The 14,579-nt window shown below is 42.6% G+C and overlaps 1 protein-coding gene across 19 annotated transcripts in view; it reads right to left on the minus strand.

Annotated features, from left to right (window-relative positions):
- Positions 1 to 14,579, minus strand: part of Myt1l (myelin transcription factor 1 like) — a 393,213-nt gene that overhangs the window by 54,539 nt on the left and 324,095 nt on the right. For all 19 annotated transcript variants that reach the window (XM_085690815.2, XM_085690818.2, XM_085690817.2 and 16 more), the window contains 2 exons: positions 13,481 to 13,602; positions 12,580 to 12,648 (listed from right to left, as the gene is read on the minus strand). In XM_085690815.2, the coding sequence (XP_085546941.1) occupies positions 12,580 to 12,648; positions 13,481 to 13,602 (191 nt within the window). The remainder of the gene's footprint in view (positions 1 to 12,579; positions 12,649 to 13,480; positions 13,603 to 14,579) is intronic.

A 14,579-nucleotide genomic window follows, 5' to 3' on the forward strand; every position in this document is an offset into this window, starting at 1 on the left:
CAAATCTGGATTTTTGTTTGTGCTGACCTTGGCTCTGATTCCTGCCCTACTGCAGCCTTCAACTGAGGGACTCAGGCCACAAATGCTCTGTACACGGTGGGGTTGGGATGTACAATTTCCCTCACATCACTTCAGATGCACCTCTAGGCCTTTGAGGAGGGAGATCTTAGTAATACAATTTAAACAATTGGACTAAAATTTTTAAAGGAAAATCCAAAGAAAAAACAGTAGTAGAAACTGTCTCTACTTGGTCTCCACAGCTGCTCTCTTTGATGTCCATGTGGCACTACTGCAGTTTCTGTGGCAACAGCTCTGAACATGAATAGATGGAAGAAAAATAAATATTTCCCCAAGGACATGTATAATCCCCAAGGTCATCCAAAGACAGATATCTGGCACGGTAGCATCATCCTGGCTGTGTGATTTGGCAGAACCAAAACTCAACCATGAACCTAGCACCATCATTTGTATAAAGAGTTCTCTTGAGGAAGGTCAGAGTTAATAAGCCAATTAGAAGTGGCAGTTTGACCATCTACTCAAGTCCAATCAGTGTCCAGTATGGTCAAGCACCATGTGGGATCTTAGTGTAGAGCACTGTACAGCAGCAGGTCCAAGTCCCAGAGTCAGGAGTCCTACCTTCTACTGAGTTATCAGAGACCTTGTCCCACACACGTGAACCTAAACTAAACACAAAGTGTATTTAATCTAAAATTGGGAGACAGGCTCTGGGATGCAGTGCACATTCAAAGCCATTTGGTCTGACGACTTTGAAGCAGAAAGGCTCTGACCCTGGGAGGACAGAGATCTACTGGAACCTGCAGGAAGATAAGCAAGTGTCTAAGAACTCTCAACCAGAAGGAGGGCAGAGAGAGGACGGAGGGCAGAGTCAAGAGGTCTTCAACTCACCTCAGGTGGAGGGAATGCTCAGAATACCTGAACTTCCATCCCACTGCTCCCACAAATAACCCAGCTCTCCAGACGTGGTAAGCACATATGGGTTTCAATGCAAAGGTCCCAGCAGCTGCTTCCAGAAGTCCATGCTTTCTGCTCGACAGAGCAGTTCAGGCCAGCTACTCACAGAAGAAGAGGAGTCATGCCACATTGCTTCTTCACATTTTAAAGACTGCTTTCATTTTGGGAAGGATGTCACTCTGCTGGCTCCAGTTGACACTGGCTATCTTGTCTGTGCAGTAACACACAGCAGACGGAGACCCGGCCATAATACTGAAAGGCAATTTGGTCTCCTTGGTGGACAGGGACATAACTTTCATTCCAGCATTTGATCTGGTAGTCAATAATGTTTGTGCATCCTCTACTCTTTACTCAGTAGCTGCTGGTCCTGCTTCATGGCTGAGATGTTTATATGGCAGCAGAATGTGATGTAGCATCATTCTGTATGTGCCACCATTTGTCACTTCCTTGTGACACTGCACCTGGTTTCACATGCATTCCACTATGACCAGTGCTCTGTTCTGTGTTTCGAGATAGCAGACAATGCCATCAACAGTCCCATAATCTTGGGTCTATTCCCATCCAGGTAACAAGGTCTTGGTGAACCTCCTGGATAATCTTTCCAAGTTTTGTCACTTAAAAGTGACTAGGATTCTCGAGACTGGTTAGTCTGTACATTGATCCATCCATTGCTTTCAACAGTTCTCAGAAATTCTCTGGAATATCTCAAATTTAAGTTGTAAAGTAAGAATACTTTCATTTTGCTCACTAATAACTTATTAGTCCTTGGATATATAATACTAGGGGAGAACGACAGCCACGGCTATAGAACCTACTTTCTAGTACATGACATAGGCACAGATAACTACAGAGCAAGAGGGCAAATGCTGTCTGCTGGAGGAAATCAGAATTGGGAGGAGTGTACGAGTGCAAGGTGATGAGGGATACAGTCGATGATGGAAATCATCCTGTTGTGCTTTTGTTGACAGGTTAGATTATGATTAACAGAAAGCTGTGGAAATCTTCTCAAGGATATATGCCTGCATAGCAAGGGGACAGGGTATATCATACCATTTCTCAAGGATGCATGCAATTTAAATGGTTACTTGAGAAACTGAGGGGTACTTGGAGATCCTTACTATTCTTCAAGCCTCAAAGTGGAATATTCTGAAAACAAGCACCAGCCTTTCTCTTTGTGGGAATCACCGTTACTTTCCCTTGCTCCTGTACCCTACATGTGCCAGGCAGTAGCAGACTTAAGCCCAGGTGGACATCAGTCATGACAAAAGCTTTGGCTGCCAGTGTTTGATCTATTATTCCAGGAATCAATATTTACAAATACACCCCTTTTCACTCTTTCTTTCCCATGGTTTTGATGGTAAAGTTTCAGTCTGAGAGAGAATCCACAAGGCAGACTAAGAATACTGCTGGTTCCAATTTTTTCTCCCTAAATTAAATACTCTATCTTCATTTGTAAATTAAAAAACTATAGGGTTCATATCCCCAATAGTGGGATCTTAGAGTCAGAGGTCCAGTTTTGATTTTTGGAACTGAGTTCTATCTACATCTATGCTGAAGGGAAGCTGGGGCTCCAGCAACGACAGTTATCTCTTGGGCCCTTATTTCTGGGGGCACATTCCCTCTTGTTTGTTGACTTCCGTTCCACTGCCTACTCCCTACCTTCATGGAGATCCTCTACTTTTCTTCTGGAATTTGGGAAGCCACGTCAGGCGATGTCACCTTTTTCCTGAAAGCTCTTTAATAAAGACTGGCAATCTTTTAGTGGATCCAACTGCTATATGTTTGGAGACCTTTTCTTTGCCCCATGCGTTGACTTCGTTGGTATGCTCTACATATGCATATAGCATCCACCTGTGGTCTTCCAGATGTCAGAAGCAAAGGGGTAGGACATGGCTCACGCACCGTAGCAGGGAGTCTCCCAAAACCAGACATGACTCATAAATGACCACCTGCGGACATGTCACAGTTTCTGTCAACCGACTCAGACCTAGACACTGGAAAGAGGCAGTCTGAGGAACTGCTTCCATCACTTGGGAGGGTCATTTTCTTAATGGATAACCAGTGTAGGAGTGCTCAGCCCACTGTGGGTGACACAATTTCTAAACAGAAAGGTCTGGGATATATAAAAATGGAAGCTGAGAGAGCCAGGGGAAAGCAAGCTAGGGACGAGCATTCCTCTGTGTTTTCTGATTCAGTTCCTGCTCCTGGGACCCTGCTTCAGCTCTTGACTGTCTTAAAAAATAGACCACAGTCCAGAAACTGAAATAAACCCTTTTATCCCTGAGTAGCTGTTGGTCATTTTGTTATTGCAATGGAAAAGTTAACTAGGACACTATGTCACACCCTACAGAATACTTGTGGTCACAATCTACCCACGGGGTACCATGGGAGAATATCTGCCCTGAAGGAGTGGAGCATCACACACTAGATATGCAGAGGAGGCAGGACCCTCCCAGTGACACTGGTGAAAGCAACACGGGGTATACCAGTGTCTAGGTTTCTCCACTGCTTCCTCGCGATGACAGCTTTGGAAATGTGACCCTATGTTATACAACTCCAAATATAAGAACATGAAATCTGTTAAGCAGAAAGGCACACTACAAGGTTGCAATTAATCAAAACACCAACATTTGATTATTAATATTTTCCTTGTTCTTGCTTTATCATTTTTAATTTGTATTAGTTTTATACTCAAAGAGTCATTTAAAATTTCCTTGCTAGCAAATATTGCATTTCCCTCAACTGTGACCACACGCCAGCAGTTAGTAGTTTCATACGCTGTCTTAGTTAATTTTCAATCGCTGTGGCAAAACACCATGACTAAGGAAACTTATAGAAGAAAGTAATTAAATTGGGGTTTACAGTTCCAGAGGGCTAGGGTTCATGGCCATCATGTTGAGGAGCATGGAGGCAGGCAGGCAGGCAGATACTGTGCTAGAGCCGCAGTTAGAGCTTACATCTTGATCTACAAACACAAGGCAGAGAAAGGGGGTGGAGACTGGAAATAGTATAAACTTTTGAAGCTCGGTCACACACTTCTTCCAACAAGACCACACCTTCTAATCCTTCCCAAGTAGTTCTACCAACTGGGGATCATGTTTTTAAATATATGAGTCTATTGTAGCTATTCTTATTCAAACTACCACATTCCACTCCATGGCCCCCATAGACTCACAACCATATCACACTACAAAATGCATTTAGTCCAACTTCAAAAGGCTCCATAGTCTTGTGCACACGTACACAGATACACATGTGCATACATACACACACATGCACATATCCATATCACACTACAAAATGCGTTTAGTATAACTTCAAAAGGCCCCATAGTCTTGTGCACACGTACACAGATACACACGTGCATACATACACACACATGCACACATCCATACACACACGCAAACACACAAATAAAACAAAGTAATAAAGAGAAAGCTAGACAAGCCATGTATATTTGTATTCTAAACTCTATAAATGCATCAAGACATAAACCTGAATGAGCAGCACTGCCCTTTTCACTCAGAGCTGTCCTTAAAGAAAGACTTAATTTATTACCAACCAAAGCAAGCCCCAAAGGGAATATTCCAGATCTGAGTGGGAAACGAGCAAATGCCTGACATAATCAGCAGATGGATTAACAATAGTCCAGCTAGAAGGATACCTAAAGCCTCCTACCACAAATGGTAAGCTTGAATTGGACTTTTGTTCGTGCCTCAACATGATAAAGTTGAATAAAATAAAAAAACAAAAATCAAAGAACTGAACCTTCACTCCGAGCTATGAATTACTCTCTTACATGTCCTAAGCAGTGCGGTTTCCTGTATTTTCCTATTTAGCAAGCAAAGATTCCTGTAAGAAAAGTAATACCATGAAGCTTATGTCATATTTGATTCCAATCTGCCTGGAACAACATACAAATAAACAATAATCTAGTTGCTGTCCACTGATAATGTAACAAAACGACTGAGGACTAAGACGTTAAACACTAGCTAGTCAGCTGCAGAAATGAAATACTCCCACATACTGACTAGAATGTAAAATGAATATGGACAATGTAAAAGAAGCAGAGCTGACATGGATGGCCTGGATCTCATTTGATTTATGTAGCTATTTAGAATAATAAACTCTTGCTCTATAACTGAGGATGACCTTGAACTCCTCTTCATTATGCTTCTACCTGCTGAACGCTGGAATTACAGGCATGGGCCACCACCATCCTTTATTTATGCAGTGGTGAGGAATGAACCCAGGGCTTCATGTATGGTAGACAAGCACGCTACAAATGAAGTGAAATCCTCAGCCCCAGAGATTAATAAAAATTAAACACAACTAAGAACTCTATCCTCAGGTACAGTACTCTGTGGGTCAGTGCACAAAGGACCTCCTGTCATTTTAGAATGTTTTGTTGGACAGTATGTAGTCACTTATTTCACAGTCAACTTTATTTCCACCTATCAGAAGGTATTTGCATGGAACCCCCCCCACAAACAAAGATCACGTAGGAGGAGTATATCAAATCACTCTATATGATTAGAATGGTCTTCATTTTTTAAAATAGGGAAACAGGAGTTTATACATTTTAACTATCAATACAAGAAATCCATGAACTTGTGGTACTCAGATAATTTCAGGGGAGTCAGATGAAATACAGCAGTTAGAAGAATGATCTGCAAAAATGCAGCAAAGGACCGGAACACATTATGTGTGAGCATCATCAGATTGTCACTCCGGGAGAGCACAGGTCATGGGTAAGAAGAAGTGGTTAAGCATATCAGACATGCAGACAAATTAAATCCAGGAGTGCTCCCCAGTCCACTCATGCCTGCAAGCAGTCTCTGCCCTATCTGTCAAAAACTTCCAAACCAGAAAAATGTAGAAGAGAATCACAGCCTCTTTTGAATGTGTCAGAAAAACAATTCTCCAAAATTCCTGTCAATAAATTTCCAAAGGGAACATCTACTTTATTTACAATTTTGTTCATTTTTCTTCAGCAAACTATAAATTCCTGAAGTTTCTACAAGATTAAAACCTCAGATTTACAATTAAAGTCCAGCATAAGAGTCTATGACTGACTAGATTTTCTGTCCCAGGGGATTGCACCTCACACTGCATGGGGCCTGGCATCTGCTATGGGCCCAAAGTCCCCAAAATGCTAAAGGCTCTTGCTTTTCAGAATCATCCCAGAGGATTCAAGGAGGAGATAAAAATAGGCTCATTCTTAGTAAGTAGGAAAGGCCAAATTTGACAATGAGGTATGAAGAGCATTCAGACAACTATATGTTGTGAAAGGAAAATGTCTATGCAACAGTCACAAAGTGTATGTGTCTGAGTGTGTGTTTGTAAATTTATATAAATAAATTTATCCCTAAAACAATAAAAATGCAAATAGACTTAAAATGCTTCTAAAACACATACTCAAAATTAAGAGGAACACAAAATTTTCATTAGGCTAGAATGTATCAAATACACTATATAATTTCAACACTCTTTCCCAATAAAAAACAACTAATTCCTCTCTTTTCCAAGTAAGCAGCATCATTCAGTAGATTTTGATACCTGAATTGAACGCTACATAATTTCTATGTGTGGAGTGAAGTGTACTTCAAGATCTTGCTCAGAATTTAAAATATTCTCCACGTTTGTCATGATGAAAATGTAACAATTCCCAAGTTAGCTCTCAGTGAAGGATGGAGAGTAAGCTCTCCCTGTGGAGGAAGGACCCTGAGCTTCCTTCCCTGTGTCCAGGCTTAGTAGGTGAATTGCTGCAGTGCAACGATATTTACAGTGGGTATCCAGGAACCGTGGCCAATTAAATGTGAGCAAGATGCCAGTGTCTGCTGGAGTTAGGCTCTTTCATGAACTTGCTTGCATTTCAAGTGAGTCCTTGGCCAGTCTGAAAGGCACATCCCCACTGAGAAAGCCAGGAATGACTTACTTTTTGATGGACTTTTTTTCATTGTCATGTAAGACTTTGGGAGATCTTGTCTGTATTTACTTTTTGTTTCATTTTTAATAGATGGTGATGAAACTAAAAAGATGGATCAGCAGTAAAGGGCACTGGTAGCTTTTCCTTGGAGCCTGGGTTCAATTTCCAGCATCCACATGGTAGCCTACAATGGTCTGTAACTCTAGTTTCTGGGGATCTGATGCCCTCTTCTGGTTTCCTCAGGTACGAGGCACAGACACCATGGCACATAAACAAGACAGGTGAAAAACACTCATATATATAAAATTTTTTAAAAAGCTAAGATGTTAGTGAATATTTCAGGAATTTTATTTTATATGTAGGATAGAGGAGAGAGTTTGAAGGTGGCCTTCTTCATCTGGCTGAACCTACTGCCCCTACAGGTGGTGACAAGCGTCTCTCACAAGTCCATGTGCATGGACAGCTCAGCTCCCATGTTTTCTGTCCTGAAAACTACATTCCTGTCAAGGATGGTTGCTGCTGGTTTCCTGTGAGCAGTCATTGTTTCAACACTGGCCCACATTCTGATTCTGATTAATGATGGCCACACACGCCCTGGCCAGGTGGCTGCAGACCCAGACATGGTAGGAGTGCTGGAAGGCGGGAGGTATCTTTTTAACACATGCTCTCTTTCCGTTCTGTGGGGGACCAGAAAGCAGGGAAGCTACTGGATCCAAACTCTAGGCTTTCCCAGACTCTCTCCATGAATCTCTTGTGGACACAGCCTCCTCCATCCTTTGGCTAGAGTTCAAGTTTTGGGCACTACCACTCCAGGGTACTGGTTGTGGCTCTGCCAGCTAATCCCTGTCGAGTCTTAGGACAATGTCTAACTCAATACCTTACCACGGACTACATCTCTGCTGTCATCTCTAGTTGCCATATCTAGCTGTATCCTCTTCCCTATGTTGAGCAAGTTATTTGTGGTAGCATAGAATTTGTGCCCATGATGTACTACACTTCTTGGTATGAATGCATCCCCAACATTCATTGTTGCCCTGACTAACCCAAATGTAGCCCAAGTTCACCTGATTTTCTGGTACTCTTTTGGCCTGTCCCAATAACCTAGTACCACTTCTCTTGTCTGGCTTGTCCTCTGATGACCCCTGGAATAGTGTAGGGTTTCCCTTTGGTCTGCTATGAGTACATGGACATGACTTTCTGGGGCAGGGGTGATACAACTTGGGTCTTATCCCTAGGTATGAATTGAATAGTTTTGAAATGATTGAACAAATGCATGGATGAATGAATGAGAATTTTACCCATTCTGAGTAATCCCTGAAAATGTCCTCTCATGGTTTGTACTTCAGTGCAGGAAGACTGTGAGCTCAGGGGGTTCTAGACTGTCTTTGTTTCCAAAGGAACCCTGGGATGTGAGGACATGGATGACAGTGGACCAAGGTGGCTGGGGGAACTTTGGGTATAAGGGTTAAATGAGGAACATATGAGAACTAAGATGATTAATTCTGCAAAGAGAAGCAACCACGATAGAAAGTCATGATATAAAGGCTTACAGAACATACTGTGTGGACATGTTAGATATAGCACAATAGGACATTCCATGCATGCCTTCAGATTTCCACATCCCCACACTATCTAACCGTGTTCATGCTCAGTGTCCTACCCCTTCTTTCCTATTATCTTCATCATCATCATCATCTTCCTCCCCCTCTTCTTCTTAACAGGGTCTCACTTTGTAGCCCAGGCTAGCCTTGAATTTGCCATCTTCCTGCTTCAGCAGAGGGCTGAGATGATAGGCATGTGCTATCACATGCCTTAAAGAATACGAAACTAAGTTTTTCCCAAAGACCTTTGAGTGAATGAAGTTATTTTAGTGACTTTTCAAAGAGCAAGGGATGCTGCCACTTCAGAAACATCAATAACCTTGTTCATTTCCCCTTTTCTGAGTCCCAGCTGCTGGATACTTTCTAAAGATTGCTAGACCTTGACACTGTTGGTTATACTGACATCCACTGAATGTCTTCTGAGCTACCCCAGTGCTAGGCTAGGCTACAGATAAAGAAACTGAGGCAAAGAAAAGATGACCTTCTGCTGGTCTAGAGGGTCTATGCTCTGCATTTCATGTTCCAGCATATTCTTCATGAAAAGAGTATGTTTTGATCATGATACCTGCTTTCCTTGTATTACCTGAATCTGATTTTCTGTGACCTTTACTATAATCTGAGTTGAAGGTGATGTACAAAAACACAGCAGAGCTAAGCTCCATCTGAAGAACTCTGAGGTTTGTGCAGCATAGACCTCTGTACACTGTTTATTTGGTGTGTGTGTGTGTGTGTGTGTGTGTGTGTGTGTGTGTGTGTGTGTGTGTGTGTGTGTAGTTACAGGGGATTAAGATCGATGTTCCCACTTACTCATCCCATCCATCCACACTCCTGAAGAAGAGAAAATGGGAAGAAGATTCAGGGCAGAGAACTCCCAAGGATAATTGTCAGGCTATGAACTCTCCTATGGCCCTCTACTGGATCCTAGGAGTTCTATTAAGGAGGGTTTCCCAAACAGCATAAACACACATCAGAGGGGCAGAGAGGAGACAGGCTGTTTTGCTTTACCTCTTTGACAGGGACGCAGTGAGCCAATCCCTGAATAATCCACTTCAGCTTATCAGTTACTGATTTGTATATTCATCTGTGTGTGCATATCTAAAGCAAACTATGAACACTCTAATTCTAGAATTCTCCTCTATCTGGTTCAAGGGTAAATAGAAGCCTGTCCAACTGGGGCCACTATAAGCAAGCCCACGGCTCCTGTCTGAAGCTGGTTTTCTTGACTAAGACTGGTTAATGAGATGGTTAAGACCCATACAGGCCATCATCTGCCAGTGTCTGCCATCGAACATGACTCTCTTACAGGAAAGGGTCCTTGGCCAGGAGGTTATGGCCCTTCAAAGAAGCCACGATGCTGTGGCTGCCTTTTTATGCACACTCTTTGGAGAATTTTAGAAAATGACATTTCAAAAGGAGAAAAGTACCTTTAGAATCAGACTTTACATTGGGATAGTGCCCCTCAAAGGTCACCTTACTTCTTAGTTTGATACTTTGCTACTTGTGGCCGCAATCTCACAGCCAGGGTGGGTAGGGAAGTACTTGGCTGAGCATTCGTCCCTTCTCTGGCCCTCAAGTCTCTCTCCCCCCAGGACATGTCATATACTTAACAGAGACACAAGGGACCCAGGGGCCATTCCACAGTGTTGGTAAGATTCATGTATCATTTTAATACATTTTTAGTTTACACATTGTACACAATTAAGCACAAAATCACTGAATTCTTCTTAAAACTATCCCACAGTGGCTGTTCTAGATGAATGAGCAAACTGTTACTTATGAAGTCTAAGAGTTTGGTCAATGGGTTTTGGGACAACTTTTTTGTCCATGGCTAAGAATGTTCTTCTAAGGGACACCTATAAAATGTAGGTATTGGAAATGATAACAGGAAAATTTCTAAAAATTTCCACGTGGTAGCTAAAGTCACTGAAAGCCACTTGCTAACTTCATGATTGATGATGAGTGTTGCATGAATAACAATCAGGGACTCAGCTCAGTTCTTATTCAGGTGAGATGCTACTGCACAAACTGATCGGGGCTTTCAGGAACATCAACACACTGCAACAGTCGTGAGTTACTCTAAGCTGCAGCACAACCGAAAGAGGATGTTTATGCTGTCTGTTTGAGAAAGCTCCCCCAGCAAACTTTCCTGACTTCTACAAGGAAATGACTGACTGAGAGGCATCAATGAAAAGGCTGAGAGAAAGGGCTATCATGACAGTGTATTTATTTATTTTGTGTGTAGAGAACAAATTGTCAGTGGCTGTTCAAATTTTAGTCTCTTTAAAGAAGACACCAAATCTTTAGTTTTGAAGTTCAATTATCAGAAACAAACCATTTTAGGAAATAAGTCAAGTTTAGATTTCCCAGCAGAGGTCAAGCCAAAAAGGACTTATTTGCAAAGACAAACAGAAAATGTGTGTATAACTTTTAGATGATCCCAAACCAGGCAAAGGTATCTGTTTTTCTGGATGGTACAGCTTCCTGGCAGGAAGGGAAAAGGAGGGCGCTGGCCAAGACTATGCTGTCTGGAAGATGTGAGTGCAGTTCCTTCCCTGAGGGTGCTGATGAGGACCAGCCATCTCCCAAGATGAAATGAGACAAAGATGTGAGTGCAGTTCCTTCCCTGAGGGTTCTGATGAGGACCAGCCATCTCCCAAGATGAAATGAGACAAAGAGAACTGTGGTCTGGAGGAATGGCAGGTCTGCCTGAAAGTTTAGGTGACCGAAGACATCAAGCCCAACCCTAAAATATGTAAGCCCATGTCATCTGACTACACTGTCAGAGAATGTTCTGGTCTCAGGTCTCAAGACACTAAGCAGTCAGAATGCACAAACAGCACGGAAGCAGCTTCTTGTTTACAGGCGGCTGCAACTGGAGACACATCAGGCTTTGCAAAGAGCTCCTCATCAAAGAAGTCAAAAGAAGGTTGCCATATCCTGATATGCTGACCAAGATCCAAGTGCAGTTGGTCACATTCTGACCATGAGGGAAATGTGGGTTGAAGCCGTGACAAAAGATGCCCGAGCAAAGTGTGCCGGGTTGCTGCTCCTAAGGCTGATGCTTTGATGTGCTAAAGCTACGTGTCCGCCAGGCACTGATTCAAGCGCTGCTAGACTGCCAGACAAGAGGAGACCCTCCAGCTGCCTACAGTTAGCTCAGGAAGACAGCGGCAAGGCAAGAGTCCTGCGTGCGACAGGAGGGCTAGTTCAGGAAGTCACTGAACATGAGCAGCTGGTCTATGGCACTAGGGCCCTGGACAGGGAGCCTGAAAAAGATGACACGGGTGTCAAAGAGAAGGCTGCACTCAGGTCACCCCTGAACTATGGACATCGGGCGAGGGCAGGGGATGGTTGGGAGGGGGCAACATCTTCACAGCCACACACAGGATACACCGGTAGAAAAGGTCAAGTAAGCAAAGGCTATCATTTGAGGGGCAGTGGCTGTCATCACGCTGTGCTGTCCAGTTTGGCCTTTTATCCCTACAGACATCACCAAGTCCACACTGACAGGAGTGGAGAGGTTTCAATGCTCTTTTTACATTTTCACTGGCTCCTTCTACAGTCTGCTAGGAACTGAGTTTCATACACTTGATTACAAAGGAGAACAGCCTCAGTCTGCTGGTCCTGGCACTGGGCTCACAGTTTTGCCAGATTTATGTTTAAAAGTTACAATATGAAGGAGAGAAGAGGGAGCTATGGCTGCTGCTGTGTGTGCGTGCACATGTGTGCATGTGCATGTGTGTGCCAACACCACACAGAACCTGAGCTGAACCGTCACTGGTCGGGGCAGTGATTATAACAAAGATTACAAGTTTACGGAACAGGCTGTTACCAGGTCCTTGGCGTCCATTTTTTAAAAGGTTACACACTAATTTTCTGAAAATTTGAATAACTCTGAAACACTTTTCCTGAAGACAAGAGATTCTGGATAGAAAGGTTATGATAGGAAAGGACCAGAGACTATCCAACCAAATCAGAAACAAATACCACAGACAACTCACTGGCAAGCAGCACACTATTTTCTGTGAACTAACAACAAAGAGATTTTGAAGGAGAGTTAGTGTCATGAATGCTTACTTGAGCTCTTGTGAACTGGTGGCCAGCATACTTCGAATGCTTTTGTCCGCCAGGGGGCAGCCAGACAGACTGTAAGACAGGCCAGGAGACACAGTGAGTGAACCCCTAGGCAGCAGTAGCACCCGAACAACACAACACAGAGTTGAAAATAAAAAAGTTCAATGCAGAAGAGCAATGGGCCAAGTGCTGTATACTGATTAACTATGAATGTCATCGAGCATATGTTTAAGAAAGCATTTCTATTAATAATCATTTTTTATATCACAAGATAATACATGTTCTCTTTGGTTTAAATTTTTGAGAAGAATTTTGAAAGTTTAGTATTCTAACAGTCATTGTGTAACTTAGTATGTTTTTGAAGGACAGCATACAGCACTCAGAGGGTTGACACAGAATTCAACATTTGTACTTTGACAGCATTGTTGAGGTAAGCTGAAAACAATAAATTGAAAAGACAGAATCCACCATGAGAAAAATGAAGTCACACCTTCTGTGTGAGGCGTAATTACCAGTCACATGACCACTCCCATCACACCCTGGAGTTGGACATCTGCCACCAAACAAAAACAAAGACAGCCAGAATAGTAAGTATGTTTAAAAAAAAAGCTTTAAAAAATTTCATTGTTTCCAGTTTAGCTGCAATGTCTGCAAGGGGAGTTAAGCACCCTGGAGAAAGCTGCAAAATGCACAGGGTTAAATGAAATGACGCCTTCACACGGTAGAGCATCATTGAGAACAAGCAGGTGCAAGGCAGCCTCTGGCTCTGCTCAACTGGCAGCTGGAAATTCCTGGGCCGCGAATGTGCATGCTCACACAGCAAGGCATATACATGTCTGTGCTTTAAAAGTAAGCCAGAGAAGGGAGAGGTAAGAGCCAGCATGTCACCTTATCATATGCTTACGTTATTAAGTCCTTTTTGCTTTCCTTGCACTGGGGGTACTTGGGTTTGGGGCTTGGGATGGTCACTTCTCCTGGATACCGTCTTTCTTCGAGGGCCTCCTGGAATGGGTCCAAGTCTTCTGGCTGTAGACAGAACACAGTTTCAGAGCCACACACAGAAACAACACTCACTAGATGAAGGTTCACGGGCTACAGAGTTTTCCTGTCTGTTCTTTTGACTCTCTTATATTTAAAACCCAAATGTATCTTTGCTGTGATAAGGGGCCCTTCTGAAAACACAAGTTGAACTGTCCATGGGCCACTAAAACTTTACAGGGCTCTTGCTCAGGACTGGTGTGTGTTCTAGAAGTCAGAGAAATCATGTCACCTGGTCTTTTCTGTATCTAGTGTCCAGGGGAGAGTTGTATGTACGTGGCTATTACAGGGGACACCTTTTATTAAGAGGGACCTGTAAATCTAATGCTCTGCCTGAAAACATTGTAGAGTAGACTTTTTTTTCCAGTTACCAGTCAGTGTTTCACTTACATGTACTTTTCTATATCAAGGCAATGGAAGACCAATTATGTTAATGTTGTAATTTAAATTATTTTTTTAAAAATAAAGTATCTACTTTTGATGAGTCTACACACAGTAACTTAGATTTTTCTAGAAGGGACAATGTTCAGCATACATGTTTCCTAAGTCCATGCTACAAGCTGAAAGGCAAGTTTACTTCTGAGATAGTCTATGATGAAGAGGTTTTTGTCACTGGAGGAAGACTTAATTTTAATTAAATTCAGGGAGTCAACTATCATTTCTTTCTTGATGGTCATGGCTTAACTGTGGGAAAAAGAATGCTTAAATTTACCTTGCTACTCAAATATTAAAGACTGAAGTTAAGAACCTAAAGTGGTTTAAATAAAAAAGGATCACAGGTTTTAATACTTGGTCACCATTTGGTAGAACTGTTTGGAAAGGATTAGTGAGGCCTTGTTGGAGGAGGTATTTTAGTCAGGGTGGGCTCTGAGGCTAGAAACACTTCTTGGCACCCTCAGTGTACTTCTGACACCTACTTTGGATTTGAGATGCGAGCCCTTAGCTGTTTCTTCTTCCTTCTCTCT

Source organism: Myodes glareolus, chromosome 6 (genome assembly GCF_982192425.1).
Source record: "Myodes glareolus chromosome 6, mMyoGla1.1, whole genome shotgun sequence".
In the NCBI taxonomy this organism is placed as follows: domain Eukaryota; kingdom Metazoa; phylum Chordata; class Mammalia; order Rodentia; family Cricetidae; genus Myodes; species Myodes glareolus.